At 36.5% G+C, this 16,482-nt stretch overlaps 1 protein-coding gene across 1 annotated transcript in view; it reads left to right on the forward strand.

Annotated features, from left to right (window-relative positions):
- CTDP1 (CTD phosphatase subunit 1) overlaps positions 1-16,482 on the forward strand; it is a 112,070-nt gene that overhangs the window by 18,848 nt on the left and 76,740 nt on the right. The window contains exons 3-8 of the mRNA XM_055704577.1: positions 482-575; positions 2,009-2,137; positions 3,513-3,663; positions 9,796-9,886; positions 11,142-11,308; positions 12,945-14,030. Coding sequence (XP_055560552.1) covers positions 482-575; positions 2,009-2,137; positions 3,513-3,663; positions 9,796-9,886; positions 11,142-11,308; positions 12,945-14,030 — 1,718 coding nt within the window. The remainder of the gene's footprint in view (positions 1-481; positions 576-2,008; positions 2,138-3,512; positions 3,664-9,795; positions 9,887-11,141; positions 11,309-12,944; positions 14,031-16,482) is intronic.

The following is a 16,482-nucleotide window of genomic DNA, read 5'->3' on the forward strand; positions in this document are numbered from 1 at the left end:
CAGTGACACATAAGTTACTGTGCTGTACCTGAAAAGTAACTTTACCTGTCCTTCGCTTCAATTTATTTCATAGTCTGTCTTGGAGAAAAGTAGATAATTGGATGCTGTGGTTGCAAAAAAAGGAAAGGAATAGTTTTTAAATTTTAATGGTTTGGTAGTTATGCTGTGTTTATAACTTTTCTAAGGCAAATCAGTACATGGATGCCAGTTTCATCTTACTATCGTTTTTCATGAAATAGTAATATGGAAGCATAATTACAGTGGCTTCTTGCAAGGTTTTTATGGTGAGCTGCTTTGATCTGTTTATCCATTTTATTCAGTAACTTGCATTAACAATAATTTGACAGAGTATATTAGTCAAAATAGCTCTTTTTAATCCTGTTTTTTTTGGTGGTGACTAGTTCGATGCTACATACTGGCATTCAGCTTTTCACTAAACTGTTACTCTCTCTTTTGATGCTTCTGTTCCCTGTGTGATTAGGATACGAAGCAAGAATGGAAAGCAGAATATGCCATTATCCACAGCAACTGTGTCTATGGTTCACAGTGTCCCAGAACTGAAAGTCAGCTCTGAGGTAAGTACTATCATGCTTTCTTTATTCATACCTTTCACTGTAGCTCCACAGTTGAGAAGCTTGGTTATAGCAGCTTCTTCAATGTTGTGTGTATTTCATACAGAAAGTTTGGCTTCCCTTTTCAAAGAGAAATTTGCTGTTGAATATCAGTAGCCCAGGGATTTTGTGTGTTTATTGTAATGCAGATTGATTGTTACCAGTTTTCATAGTGTTCTTTTAGAGCTGTCCGCTGAAAAGATGGCGCTTCTGTCACAGCAGCCTGAAAACTTCCTACTTCAGTGATTTTTGTCTCTAAGAATGAGCAGTTTGTGGAAAGTTCAGTTTCCACTAACTGAAATGTGTTCAAAGCTTGCAATGTCTTTGAAAACTAGCTTCGCCTTTCACCTTGAAGTTGGTCTCACAAAATATAGTAAAGCTAGTATGTTTGCAACTTAGCTGTACATTAAATTTATTTAATTACTTTTCAAATGTTACATTCAGCTAAGTTATCAAAATATGCCTGTTCATATAGCGGTTTCTTTTAGAGGAAAAAGCATGTTTCTTTTGAAGGTAAACATTCTATTTATTTTCCTTACCAACTTGATCTTTTCTTACCTTTTTATGTTACTGCTTGCTCTTTTTTTGTAATTCTTTAAAGAATACCATGAGGAGAAAAGTGAAGATATAAGTGGCTAGAAGTGTCCCCACCATAGAGGAGTGTTTCAAAGGGTGCTTTGCACTCAACTCCTGCTTCTTCATAATGTTCCACTTAACTTTGCTTTTAAGTTTAGCTGTCTTGTGGGTAACACTGCAGCTTGCTATGAGAAGGGGTTTAAATTGAATGCAGAGCTTAATGTGGTACTTCAGAAGTTTGTAAATATGCATGAGGAGTAAACTTCAACTCAGATTTCCTGGGTATAAGGTCTTTGATATCAGTGGCCACATAGAACCACACAATCTATTTACGTCTGAAGGCATATATTCTTTAATCTTAAACTGACAGTGAGAATCATTTCTGTCGTTAGCAGCTTCAGATTTATACTCAGCCTAGTGTTGTCAGCCATATTGTACGTAATTGAATCAAGATTGCTGAACACAGCAGCGAGAGTTTTCATACCTACTGATGAACTTAGCCTTTGTGTACCCAAAGCTACTGCTATTTCCTCTCAAGATTCTTAGCCTTAATGTGGTGGGTTTTTATTTATTAAATGTGGATGTTGTTGTGTTGAGTTTATCGATTTTTAAGAGTTAGTATCACAAAGATCTGGGAGTAGACTGGGAGTATTTTTTTCTGTAGAAGAATTGCTGACAAAGATGCCATCACTACAGTTACATTGAAGCATCGTTTCTTATGCAGTTTGTAGCAGAACTTCTCAAGTTTACAATAGACAAAAGGCAATAAACCTAACTTTATTTCTTCTAAGATAAGCTTCATTGTGAATATTTTGTTACAGCAAGCTGAGCAGCTAGGAAGAGAAGATCAACAGCGGCTTCATCGAAATCGAAAACTGGTGCTCATGGTAGATCTGGACCAGACATTGATCCATACTACAGAACAGCACTGCCAACAAATGTCTAATAAGGTAAGTATTAGGTGTTGGCTTTCAAGCCAAAGTAACAACAGGAATATTTCTAACCATAGTTACACGATGGTTCTTTAAGAAAACATTCTGTGGTTAGGTAAAACAGTAGTTGAAGAATAACAAAATGAGAAACAAGTCTTCTGAGATATGGTCCTTCTTTCTCTATGTTTAAATTGATGTTTTTCTTCTAGTTACGCTTTCCTGCACTTTTCCATTCCAGTCACTTTAAGCAACAAGTTTCAGGTAGCTATTTTTAATCTCTGCTTTCCTTCCTCTACAGCTCACAAGCAGAGTACTCAGTAATGAGACTTCTTTCCCTCCAAGTCTGAGGCAGTTACAGTGAATTACTGTTTGAACTCCCTTTTTGAGTAATCCCGTGTTTTACTACATCTGTCATTCCATGAATATGTCTAGTGATTTTTTTTCCTTCAGTTTTGTTTTGGGGCAGAGGGAGAATGACAGTGACACAGTTTCAGTGTTGCTGTTTAATTTCTTCATGCAACACTTGTTATTGAGTTGGTATGGACTATTAGCTTGTAACATTTCCTGTCTGGAAACTTTAACACAAGAAGCATGTTGGAATGTATCTGTAGTGTCTTGTACAGGGGTATGCAAATTTAAACGAGTGTCATCTAAACTACAGTTGTTTAGTTCCTCTTTCTTTTCTTCTGCCACTCTAATGTGTTCAGTAGGTTCAGCATGTGTTCACACCTGCTAGCAAAGAACAAGCTGTAAATGTAAATTGCAATTGAGAAAAAGAGGAAGAGTGAACATTCAGCCTAAAGATTAAAAAAATCTTGTGTATTTGAAAGGCTATGTCTTCATCTGTATAAATGATGGTCTGAAAAGAAACATTTTAAAAAACTGAGAATTTTATTTTTTTTTTTTAACTGGAGTCTTTATGTGCAAATTTCCTTCCTGGTTTGCTATCTGATGGTATGTTTCCATAGACATAATAGTATTGATTTTCATCCAGCAAAGTCTTTTCTCTGAGTTTAGTATGTTTGGAAACTAATATCTGAGTGAAGTTCACTAAGTAGTACTGATAGGAGTGAGATCCTGAACTTTCTGAGAAGTTTCTCAATCTGCTTTATTCAGATTGGTTTGCTGTAAGTAAAGGTTTGAATGAAAGTTACCTTGGTCATAAACTTCAACAGTGCAGCTTCCTGCATTGGAAGAACTTAGTGTTGGACTGTCTGACAAAGAGCAAAAATGTGCTTTGGATTTTATTCATCCACATAATCTCTGTGGCCGAAACTTGCTTTAGCCTAGTCAGACCAAATAAAAGTAGTGGAAGCGATGGAAGAGGGCACTTCTGGAATGCTGGCATTTTTGTTTAGTATTTTGATAATATGAAACATGCTTTTTCTTCTAGGGAATATTTCATTTCCAGTTAGGTCGAGGTGAGCCTATGTTGCATACTCGTTTACGTCCTCATTGTAAGGAATTCCTGGAAAAAATTGCCAAGCTGTACGAATTACATGTTTTTACTTTTGGCAGCAGACTCTATGCACATACAATTGCAGGTGAGTATATGTTACATCTAACAATATTTGTGTAATCAGCCTTCATACTCATATAACTAGTTTTCTTTCTGTGGTTGTTTTCAAGTATTTGTTCTTTGCTTTGTGCAAAAACTTCCTAAATCGTCCTGTAAGCAGAATTCTTGGCTCATTTACAAGACGGTGCCTATATGGCCTGTAACTTTAGAAATAATCCTTTTTTTCCCATCAGACATGCTTTTTTTGCTTCCCTGATGGTTAGAGAATCATTGTGGCATGACAGCTAGTGCCTTCCTGTTGAATTAAGTTAGAAATGATGCTGATGGGCTCTAAAAATAATCTGCAACATCACTTGTCTTAGAAACCTAAAGTAACAGTTCCATAAAAATCAACAACATGAAGTTATATCCCCTTGTCCCTCCCTATCCCCTCCCACACTGTGTTTGCAGGACAAACAAAGGAAGTTTGGCTGCTGTAAATCAATTTACAGCAGTTCTGTTTGCTGAGATGTGCTTATTTGAGGAAGGTCACAGATCTAGCAGTATTCTCACATATTCTTCACAAGAACTTAGCAGTATTTTCTCCTAGTAACTGAAAACTGGCATTTAAATTTTAGTTATAGTAGTCTGTGGTGCAGGTCCTTGGCTGAAATGTTTTATTTTTTCCAACAGGCATAAAAGAAACCTACCCTGTTATGCAAGCATAGGGGCCAAATTCATGTTAGCAGTGTGACCGTGTGTTTAAACTGAAAAATTGGCTTTCGCCCCATCTTCAGCCTTCCTTGACAGAATAGCTTTTTCACCTCAGATTTTCCTTTATTAAGTCTGTTGGACTAAGACAATATAATTAACAATGGTTTAGGTTATGACTCTGCATGTCAAACTGTCCTTGCTGCTGTGGTGTGTCTCAGCTGTTTTTAAGTTGTCTCTCACATCTGCTTTTTTTTGTGTCATGTTGCCCCAAGTGCCTTGAGCAACGCTATCCCGATGATCCTGCTTCTTGGCAAGAAAGGAAGATTCCAAAACAGTTAGAGAGCTGACTGTTCTGTTTAGCTCTAGAACAGTTTAGAAAAAAAGTAGTGTAATTCCAGAATTCTTTATGCTTGTTAAATAAGCCATAGAAGATGCTTGTAATGACAAATTCAAGACACCTCTGTAATCAGAAAGCGATACCTATTTGTGGTCTCCAACTAATTCTTCTTGAAAAAAAGTTCAGGAGAGGCATGTCCTGTCCTGCCCATCCAAGTGAACGTTTCCACATCAGTCAATATTCATTGGCCCAGTTGTTTGAAGAATCTTCCTAAAGCTTTGTCAGTCTTGCTGTTGGATCACACGTTGTGTACTGCTAATGCATTAACACTTTAGTACCCTGCTGTTCTTAGAGCATGGTTATTTCTTGTGTAGCAAAAAGAGAAGGGTTTTTTACACACTAGGTTTAACTACCTGGTGGTAAGAAAGTGGGTGGACAGTCTTCCTCACTTGGATCTGTGTGCCAGATCTGCATGTGGCCTGAGGTCAGAAGACTTACAGCAAATATGCTTCAGAGCCAGGGAGAAGAATGGCTTGCAGGGGTAGTTAACTCATTATATCTGAGTGCTTTGTCAGTGATTGATCTTCTTTCAATGTGTGATTTGGTCCTGTATTTGCTCATTTTAATCTCTCAGCTAAAATTTGGATTACCCGCAGTTGCCCAGCTGGCACAGACTGATACTTACAGTGTGACAAGCCTTTTTGTGGGCATCAAACTTGAGCTGCTTAATTTGTTCCACAGAGGAGATAACCACCAAATGAGCAAATTAGGGCATCGCTGCGTCCTGACATCTCCAGACTTCTGGATTTTTGCCAGAAGCTGTCTAACCTCATCAAAAGCATTTGAACTACAAGTGGATTACGTGTGCAGTGACAATGATAGCTTCAGCTGAAATATGTTGCTATGGAGAAACAGTTGATACAGCCTTTGGTGCACATACTCACCTGTGTAACCAAGGTGCAGTTAACAGAGAAATCTATAGCTTGTACATATAGAGAACACTTGATGGCAGTATTGGTTAAATGTTTTCTCACAGAGAGCTGTCAGTTTGATATTTTACCTTTATCCTTATGTTACCTAAAGGAAGGACTTGTAATAAAATGCCAGAAATCTTTTTCATAAGAAAAAGGTTGTTTACTTAGATCTTCCACATACATCCGGTATTTTTTTGTGAAATCTGAAGTCTGAGCTGCTCCTTCCATGTCCTGAAAGACTTTTTCCTCATTTTGCAGACAGATGACGTCTTTCCTCTTCCCTCACCCCAGCTGACTCCTATCAGCTGTTAAGTGGGATTAGCTGATATTTTTAAACACCATTTGTGTCTGCTGAAGTCATTTATCCTAAAACCTTTCTTAGTATGACACATTTACATAGTCGTATCTTGTAGTATGTTTATGAAGAAGAGTTTGGGATTTTATAATTTAGAGCTTCCTGTAATATTTCTCTTCTACATAACTACTTTGACCAATTATTACTCCCCCCCCCCCCCCCCTTACTCTGCATAAGAGAAGTTAGGTGTATTTAATACTGAAGTCAGCTTAAGTACTGGTTGTAAAAGTAAATACCACTGTGAATTTTGAGTTCAGAGGCCACTAACCAAAAATAATGTAATGTGAAATCACTGGTAAGATTTATAGTGGTGCTTAGAAAGTAGGACTAAGTTAAGGGCATTCATATGTATGGTTTGTTACAGCAAGTATATTACAGGATGTCTTTCAATAAATAATTGACAGAATATGTGCATACATCAGTGTCTGAAGGTCTCTAGTGCGGTTGGACGGTTAGGTCAACAGCTCTTTCCGGGTTCTAAGGTAGCACCTGAAGTAGAATGGGAGGTGACCTAATTCTTCAGAAATTCAATTTTAGATTTATTTTTAAAAAGAACTTCTTTAGATGCATGTTGGATCCTAGTGTATTGTCACTTCTACTAGGAACTGCAGTTTAACTCAACCTGTCTCTTAAGATTTGAGACTTCTCCAGTATGAGTGAGTTGCTTTTGAGCATTGCATCTTGTGATGGTTTTTTAACTTAACTTTACAAGTCTTGTTTACAAGTTTGCTTTTCAAAGAGACACCATGTAAAATCGGGTAACATGGCTTGATAAGATTGTGCAAAGATCCAGTCTGAGATACTGGAAAACAAACTACTGGGGGGAATAGTTTCTGCTAGGTAGGTCTACTGAATAGTCCCTCGTGATGTGGCAGTCAAAGGATAGCGATAGTGTCTTCACTATTCTTTGTTCAAGAATACTTAGTGGCAAACTGGGCACGTTGTCTAATTTATGAGAGTAAATGGAAGCTCAGTTTTGATTTGAAACAGCAAGTCATTGTCTTCAGTCTTTTTGACTTTACATTTTTAAACATGCTTACAACATGAGAAATTCATCAACATTTATCCTTCTGCAGGAATAACTTGTGCAAACTTCTCCAATAAAAAAAAAAATGTCAAGAAAAAAAGATTCATTATCGGCACCAAAGCAGCAAACTATGACTGTAATTTTTCAGGACATGGTGTTGGGAAATGGTTAGGAATAAATAAACAAAAAAAATGAAAACCAAAAGTTTAGAGTAAATCTCAGGAAAACTTTAGCAGCTTCTGTATATTCAGTGAGTTTATACATAGACCTTTTCATCTCTCTGAAGTCATGGAAACTTGCAAAAAAATGCCCCCACAGAAAAGTGACATCATCTAACCCAATGCTTTTTCGGTGGTCTGCATTGACTTTTTTTAAAGAAGAAGCCACCAGCACTTTGGAAGGCATCATCAATTTGAAGCCTGCAGCTTCATGTTTAAAGGTTAATATCTAAACAGTGTACTATCTTCCTAAATATTTAAATATGTAGGTTGTGAAAAGATTTTTATTTTAAAGGTACTAGAGTTTTTCATAATGAAAGTTTCTCACTTTTTTGTTACTGAAAGCACTATGATGATTTTATTTTTTTAATGAAGTTAAATCTTAGCCTTTACTTTTAGCTTGGAGGGGTGTATCTGCATCTACTTGCTTTCTATGTAAAGTTTTTATTTCTTCAGACTTATGTTCTATTTGCAATCACAAGCCTATTAAAAGCTAATGTTTTAACTAATAGCATGTAATTTAGCCACTACTTGTTTGCTTTGGCATGGAGCAGAATCTCTAAAAAGGTTAGTGAATAGTGAATATTTAAACACAATATTAACATACTATTGCAGAAAACAAATGGTCTATGACAAATGAAATGTTACCTGCCATTTCCCAGAAACGTGGAAACATCGGGATTATGCTTGTTAGGTTGATTCAATTGCCTAGGCAACATTCAAAAGAAACCAAACATCTTAAGACATGTAAAGAACTTCTTTAAAAGACGAGTGCTGTTTTCCATATTGCTATTCAAGTAGTTAGCTTTGAAAGATCCCACTCTCTTAAGATGGGCTTTTATTTTTGTGCGTGCATGTCTGGTGACCTGTATCCTCTGTGTATTTTTAGCGAATTATCAAAGGGAAAAATATTCAAATTAATAACTCTTCACCAAAGTATCGCTGAAAAGCTCCAGAACACTACCTCATCTCTGATCGCTGGCAGCCAGGGTTTCTGTGTTCGGGCTTTTAGTTCAACTTCCCCTTTCTTACTGTTTTAGCTAGATAACACTACAACTGAGTACCTCATTGTGGTTTTACCATTTAATCAGTGCACTCCCGTCCAATTTAGTGTAGAGAGTCCCTGTGTAGTCAGATAATTAGCAGAAGAGAATTTGGTTGAGGAGAACAGCAACTTGTATGACAACTTACGTAGTTTGTCAAAATATCTGTGTGTACGGCAATAAATCTTTGTAGCTAATTCTCTCAATTCGTTATGCCTAGGTACTGCAAGGGTCTCACTACAGGGGATGATTCTACGAGTTTGCAGCAATTCTTAAGCATAGTCGGGTGAGTTAAGGTTGAACCTCTGTCCTTAACTCGGAATTTTCTTGCTTTTATGGGTTTTAAGTTATTCCAGTTACACATGAATATTAAATACATACAGGATCAACTTTTCAGAAGTGATGACTGATTTTTTAAAATTTTTTTAATTTATACCCTCTGTTTTTGAAGACCCAACTTAGTGTACTTCTGGGAGCTGGACTTCTAAAAGGACCTGAACATGTGTTCTGTACAAATCTCAGAGCTCCTTGAAAGAAAATTAAAGTTGGTCCTTAGAGCCTGTAGTCATTTTGAATTCCACCATATAAAATAAAGTAAAACTTCAAAAATTCATTCCCAGATAAGTGTTGACTGCCTTGTATTATTCATATGAATAATGACAAGTTGATGCTAACTTCATCGCAAATTCAGTAAAACGAAAGGTTCAGATTGGTGTGTAAAATGCCAGTTTCTCAGCAATTATGTGGCTGTGATCTGCTCATGAAGATGAACATCATTATTAGAGGCTAGGTTCAGAAGCGTGTGCATGCATATTTGTACACCCAAGTCATCATTTTCCTAAATAACGGCATTTTATCTTGCTTTAAGGTCAGCTAGCACAGCTGCTTCTGTTTTGTTTTTGGTTTGTCTTTTTTATAAAGAGTGTAGTCAGAAAAGTCACAGCAACTGGGCTTAAGTATTTCTAGGAATTCCAAGATACGTTCATTATATGTAAGTGTATTAAGGTAGCTATTAGTGGTACAACTTAAAACCTACAAATGCAAGAGCTCTGGCTGAAACCATCCCTTAACGTGCCCGTTGTGCTTAAGTATTGCAGCACATTGCCGACTCTTGTGAGACTTCTCTGCAGTTCCTAGGCATAATGACCTAAGGAGAGCATTTAGCTTTAAAGAACCACCTATATAGAGATAAATGTAAGTTGCAAAATCATGTGTATCTATCACCTGCTGTATCTCTTTCAGCCTAATTTATTTGGCTGTTACAGATTTAGTTATTTTAATTTCAGTTTTGTTGCTATGTTGAAAGAAAATGAGATGGGGGTTTTTAAAATTAATCCCACTGCATTAGTTAGAAATACTTGATCCACTGTGGTTACCTTTTCCCCCATATAATACCTCTTACCTTAAAATTGTCTCTTAAACTGCTGTTGCACAGATTAAAATAACTGAATTATATAGAACATAAACAAGGAACAAACTTCTTTAACGTTTTAATTTCTTCTTTCAAAAGGATTTTTGGACCCTGAAAAGAAGCTCTTTTCCCATCGGATATTGTCAAGGGATGAATGTATCGATCCATTTTCTAAAACTGGGAATCTTAGGTATGTATGTGGGTCTTATGCATTAAACAGAACAGAACAACAAAGAGACAGAACATGCTAAATATAGTAACAATTACTCCCTCTGTACTTAACATGTTTGCAGCCCTTTATCTGCCTCTTAAATACCAACACCATCCCAACAAACTGAGATGTTGGGCGTTGCAGCATTTCATCTATTTGATGTGTTCTGTGGTACTAAAACAGTAAGAACGTGAAGCAATGGCATCATGGTTTTTGACTCTGTACTTTTTATTCTTGTAATAACTTGACCATATTTCCACTTTATGGCTTATGATAGATTCATAGAATCATTTAGGTTGGAGAAGACCTTTAAGATCAAGTCAGCCATTAACTCAGCACTGCCAAGTTCACCACTAAACCCTAAGCACCATATCTACACAGCTTTTAAATATAAGACTTGTGTTGTGGGATTTTTAATTAAGCCAAAATTCTCAGTTTGAGGTTAATTTGTATTTGATTATCTAATATTCTGGCCTTCAAATGTGCTATATGACTAGCTTCTGTTCTCTAATGTTTCTTGAAATTAGGTCATCTAGAGCCTTGGATTCATATTCTAGTCTAAAATCAGGTTCTGATCTTTTTTCAGAGTACAAGGCCAAGATTTTTTTTTTCTAAAAGACAGATATGTTTAGTATTTCATAAAGCTAGATTAAAAATGATTGCCTCTTCCCCATCTGACTATATTTGCTGATGGGAAGCATTTTTCTTCTCTTGCTCCATTTTCATATGCATGTATATATCTTAAGTACTCTACCACCTCTTCCTAGGTGATACAAATATCAGTAATTTTTCCCACTTTTGTCTTGGATTGAGCGAGTCTACCTGTTAAAAACTGTTCTTGTGTCTATTTCTTATTTATATATAGATAGTATATTGACCATGTGATAGTTGGCATTGGGCTATTTGTCAACATATTTGTCAACTCTGAAAGCTAGACCAAAATCTTGTAAAGTTTTGTCTTTGCAGAGGTTTGTTGGTTCCTGCTTCTAGCCTTTAGGATAGAGATTTAAAAATAGTGGTTTCCTTTTTTTATAACCTTTAATTAATTCAAATATTGTATTTTGAATTCTGTAATTTTAATATTGCTGATTTTTAAGTTCATGTATAAGCGTGTCCTACAGACATGCTCATAATAAAACAGACCATCCACAGAAACTACTTTAATTGATAGTTCAATGATAGTTCATTCAATTCCTAAAACTGGACTCATTTTGTCAATGGTTTTGTTTCTTAGAGATCTCTTCCCGTGTGGGGATTCCATGGTTTGCATCATTGATGATAGAGAGGATGTTTGGAAGTTTGCACCCAATTTGATAACTGTGAAGAAATATGTATACTTTCAGGGGATAGGAGATATTAATGCACCTCCTGGATCAAGAGAAGTTCAAATAAAGAAGAAAGGTAATTACCTGATTTTTAAACTGCTTTTACAACTTTTTCCACTTTTCAGATGTCATTGATGTAAATCATTGTAGTAGTCTTACTAGTATTGCTGTTGTGCTCAGATGAGCAATCCTAGACTATTGCAGTTGGCAGAGCATGCTCCTCCAGCAGAAACGCAGGTAGCACAGTAAACCTGAACTGCTCTTGTTGGTGGATTTGCTTTTGATGGGTGCCCACAGCAAAAGTGGAGGCCTAGTGATAGCATTTTGACTGTTATGCTGGAGAGCTGATTTGGCAACGCATCAAGTCATTCAAGAACATGTAGAGGAGGGCAGGTTCTCTCTCCCCCCTCTGTATAAAACCAGGCAGTCTGTAGGGTTCTGCTTTTTGGACCCCTTCCTTGCCCCACTTTAAAGCAATAATTAATAAACTCTCGTCTTGCATACTGCTGAAAACAAATGTTTTGTGCTTTGCTTACGTCCCTGCCTAAATCATGGTAATTAAGTTAGTGTGGGACTTTTAGCACCTGGTGAATGTGGCATTCTGGCATTTGACATGAAACCTTACCTTCAGCAGTCACAGCAGCATGATACAGATAGTGGATTTAGAAGGTATATATCACTATGCTAGTATTAATTTGGGGTGAAATGTATTTGAAAGACAATGTCTAAGAAGGATTTGCAGGACTTTTTCCAGTTTAGCCAAGGTTTGTTGGTGGCTTGATTATTTTTTATTTTTTTTTTTTTTTTTTTGATTTAATGTGTGTGACAACACTCCTTTTTCCCTTGTTGAACTAGAGATGTCCCATGTGGAAGCAATCATAATGTACTCAAACTGAATCGGGGCACTGTGAGGTGGGACCTCTACACGTGACTGGTAGTGTTACTTGCAGGGCAGGGACATGCACGCAAAAGAGGGACAAAGTAGGGTGACTTCATCCAGTGTTCCTGATGAATGCCTGTGCGCAAATTTCAGGTTGTCTGGTTTGTTTAATTGTCATGTCTCCTCTGCAGACATCTGAAGACATATCCTAAAACTATTTTTCTGCCTTTGAGTCTATTACCCTGTTACTTGTATTCCAGCAGAGTCTCAAATAAACCTCAAACAGCATCTTTGTATTGCTAAAACATGTATATCTTTTCAAATATTAAAATACAGTTATTTTGTTTATGAAGAATAGGAAATACATAAAAGCCACAGAAGTTAATAAAGGCAGTTCTTGTAGTTCTTGGGATTGGAACCTTCTGAGATGAATTCTGCCCCCTTTTTTTTCTTTTTTTTTTTTTTTCTTCGCAGCAGTAGTTTCATTGCCCTGTAAAAACTCATGCTAGAAGATAAATCCTTTAATGCTTGCGTGGTTAACAAATAATTACTTATGACCTGCGAGAATTTTTTTTTTAAAAACAGCTGCTTACACAGTTTCTTCGCAAAAGTAAAATGTTAGGTTTGCCAGTTCTTTCTAGTAATCATTGTTACCTGAAGTATCTTAATGACTTTGAAAAGCCTAGTTGTCACTTCTAAACATAGCAAAGTCTAACTGCATATGTAAACTGTGTATTTAAGGAAAAATAAAGATAAATTTTTTATTAAGCTTAAAAATAAAACAAACCTGAGAAAATACTTGTGTTTTATTTCCTTCTTTCCTGTGTCTTAGTAAACCACTCTACAAAACCAGAGGCACTGGATTCAGCAGTGACATCAGCAAAAGATGCTGAAGAAATAAAGAACGATATACGTGTAGAAGAACAAAGCAATGGTCTCAAGAAAGCTACAAAGGACACTTGCACCACAAATGGGAGTACGTCTGTAAGCAGTGAAACATCTGACTGGGATATGAACTCCCGTGATAAAGTTAATGCCCAGGACTCCTTAAATGATAGCACTGATCACAAAATGGACAATGAGGTCACTAATGATTTGACAAATACAAAAGAATCTCAGAGTTCTTCAGAACAAGTTGGTGGAACAGTGATAGAGAAGCAGCAAACCCAAGAGAAGACAACAAATGACTTGGACTTTGAACTGTCTAGTGACAGTGAAAGTGATGATGGTTTGGATACCAGAAAGTCATCTACTTCTGTATCAGACAGTGAGAATGAGGAAAAGAGAAGCTGGAAGAAATCCAAACAGACTGTGCAGGATGAAAATTTGCAGAAAGGGAGTCATACTGATGCAAGTGAAAAAAAGGATGGTCTGGTGAACCATTCTGGGGACACACAATCTCTACCCAGTGAAAATATTCATGACAAAACTGATCTTGAAGCACAAGAGGAAGGTGAACAGGAAAGCCTTTGTGATTTAGGAAATGGGTGTGCAGACAAGAAGGAAGCTGAAACAGAGTCTCAGAATAGTGAACAGTCTGGAATTACAATGGGGGAGTCCTTAGACCAGAGTATGGAGGAAGAAGAGGAGGAGGATGATACAGATGACGATGACCACTTAATATACCTCGAAGAGATCCTTGTGCGGGTTCACACTGATTACTACACAAAATATGATAAATACCTGAAAAAAGAGATTGAGGAAATTCCAGACATCAGAAAAATAGTACCAGAACTGAAAAGTAAAGTGCTGGCAGATGTAACCATAATATTTAGTGGACTTTACCCAACAAACTTCCCCATTGAGAAAACACGGGAACACTATCATGCCACAGCACTTGGAGCTAAAATTGTGAAGAATCTAGTACTGAGTGCTGATGATCCTGACAAAGCAACGCATCTCATTGCGGCAAGGACAGGTAGGTATAGAAGGCTTGAGTCTTGCATCAGCTTTTTTCCTGTTCGTTCATGCCTTGAGGTGTTTTTTGTGTAATCTACTGGCTTTAATGTAACTGAGATTAGAAATGAAATTTAAGGGGAAATTATTCCTAAAACAATTCAGAAGCATTTTTTAAAGGCTTTTTTGCTGCTTTTTGATCAAGTATGGCTTTTATTTGTTGAAAGGTGGAGCCTCTGGTGTAATGTGTCATATCTCACTTCTTGGTTAAGAGTAGGTGATACTGAGTCTTTGACTGTTGACGATATTGAATAGAAACTTTAACATTTGTGTTGGATAAAATTTTATAATGGTCTTTCTGTAAGGTTATAGCAAGACTTCCTCAGTTTCTCAGATTTCACCTCTCATGGTTCAGTTTCATTTTGTATGGATTATCTTAAGAGACTGGAATCTGATGATACCCTGTTACTGCTGCATGCATAGCCTTTATGTGTTTGTCATGGGAGATGTAAGAGAGCTTGTCCTAACTTTTGATACATCTTTCACAAAGCTACCTGGTTTTACACAGCTTTAATGGATAGGAATGTACCATTGCATAGCTGCCACAGAGGAGCTGACAGGCCACCATTAGCTTCTGGTACACATTTTTTGTGTGCCCCCTGATCCTTGGTTCCCTCAGTGTTGGCCTTTTTGAAGTCATGTGGAATCTAAATATCTGATAATCAAAACCATGAAATCCAACAGTAAAACTGCATGTTTTAGATTAACTAAAACTCCTAGGTTATTTAGGACATCTTTAGATGTCATGAGCAAATCTGCCATCTATTGGATTATTTTCTTCTTGACTGCTATTCATGTAAGCTTTCAGTACATCAGCAGCAGCTCTGTTGCATTGGCTTATAAACAAATGGAGTATGTTTTCACTGGTTGTACTGAAGATATGTATACTTTTCTCAACCTGTGTGTGACTCAAGAAATATCTTGTTCCATTTCTTAAGCAGCTGATCAGGAATAATTTCTTCCTGTCAAAGAGGCAGTGATTAAAAAAACCCTCCCATGTTTAGTGACTAAAAAGAGAATGTTGCAGTTTCTTAATTTCTACCCCTTGAACTATGATTAATGTTAAAAATCTATGGATTAAACCCAGCCAATTTATTAGTATATTGTGATACTCTAATATCAGCTATTTTTTAATGTATCATCCTGAATAACAGTAAGGCTATATATTTGCTAGGTTAGTGTAAAGTTACCTCCTTTTCCAGTTATCTAAATGTACAGTTCTAGTGACAAAAAGCACAGGTAGCTCTTACTAAAATGTTGGTAAGGCCAGCTGTAGTGAGGACCTAGTCAAGAAGCATCAGAATAAAAGTTGTACCAACAGACCTGTAGTGAAGTAGCACGTTTGTGTTAATTGTCCTGACGCAGATATGTATTTAAGTAGTGACAACAACCTAAAAGCCAGGAGAGGTGGAAATTGGTTTCATTGAAATTAGCTGGGATTCTGATTTGTGAAGGTGTGATAGTTGAAATAGTGAATGAGAAGTGTTAAAATCAGTGGAAGCATCAGTTTGGAACTCCGTAGTTTAACTATAGTTGCTGAACAGCTCTTAAAACTGCAGGAATAGCCATACTTATCAGCAAAGAATTATGCAAGTTTGTCATATTTCATTGAAGACCTGATAGCTACCAATTTAACTTTAATGTTTTTCCAATTTCAAATCTCAAAATGCTTCATTTTGAAGCTGCTTTGTTTAACTTGGAATAGATAGCTTCTAAATGTAGTTGTAAATCGGATGCAATTGTTGTGTGATGTGGTAAAAATTGATAGGATCAATGTAAATGAGACCGTCCCAAACATACCCATTTCTCTAGAAGGAAAAATGTTGGGTAACATGTTAAGGTGCACAGCATGTGGTAATGAGAAGCAGTTGAGGCTTTTTTTTGTTTGTTTTCAGAATGTACAGTTCGAGGGGGGTTGTATGTTTATATAGATACATATACACATCTCTGTGTTCAGCTTTTATAAACAAATTCTTTACTACCTGCATAGTCTTTGCAAATCATCCATTAATGTAGATCTTAATACAAAAAACTACTTTAAGTTTTGGTTGCATTACGCTAATGTACTTTTACAGTATTTGAATTGATTTTTTTTAACATTTTTTAAATTTTCTGTGTTCTTTTGAAAAACTTTTAAATTTCAGGGTGCTTCATATTTCTCAGATTTCGTCAAGACCTAGGTTGTCCAGAATAGTCCTATAATGTTGGTGTTGCACTTGATACTTGAAACATATTCAAATATTGCCTGCTAATTAAAACAAGATATCACAAGAATACTATTCCTGATTTACTGGGGTGAAAAAAACCTTTGTTGTCAGTATGTAGAAGCTGACCCCTTGCTTTTAGTAAGAATTGCACTAATTCTAGAAGAGGTAACGTGGCAATCTTTGCCTAATGAGCAAGACTAGTGTCAT

This window comes from Falco cherrug, chromosome 3 (assembly GCF_023634085.1).
Source record: "Falco cherrug isolate bFalChe1 chromosome 3, bFalChe1.pri, whole genome shotgun sequence".
Lineage (NCBI taxonomy): Eukaryota > Metazoa > Chordata > Aves > Falconiformes > Falconidae > Falco > Falco cherrug.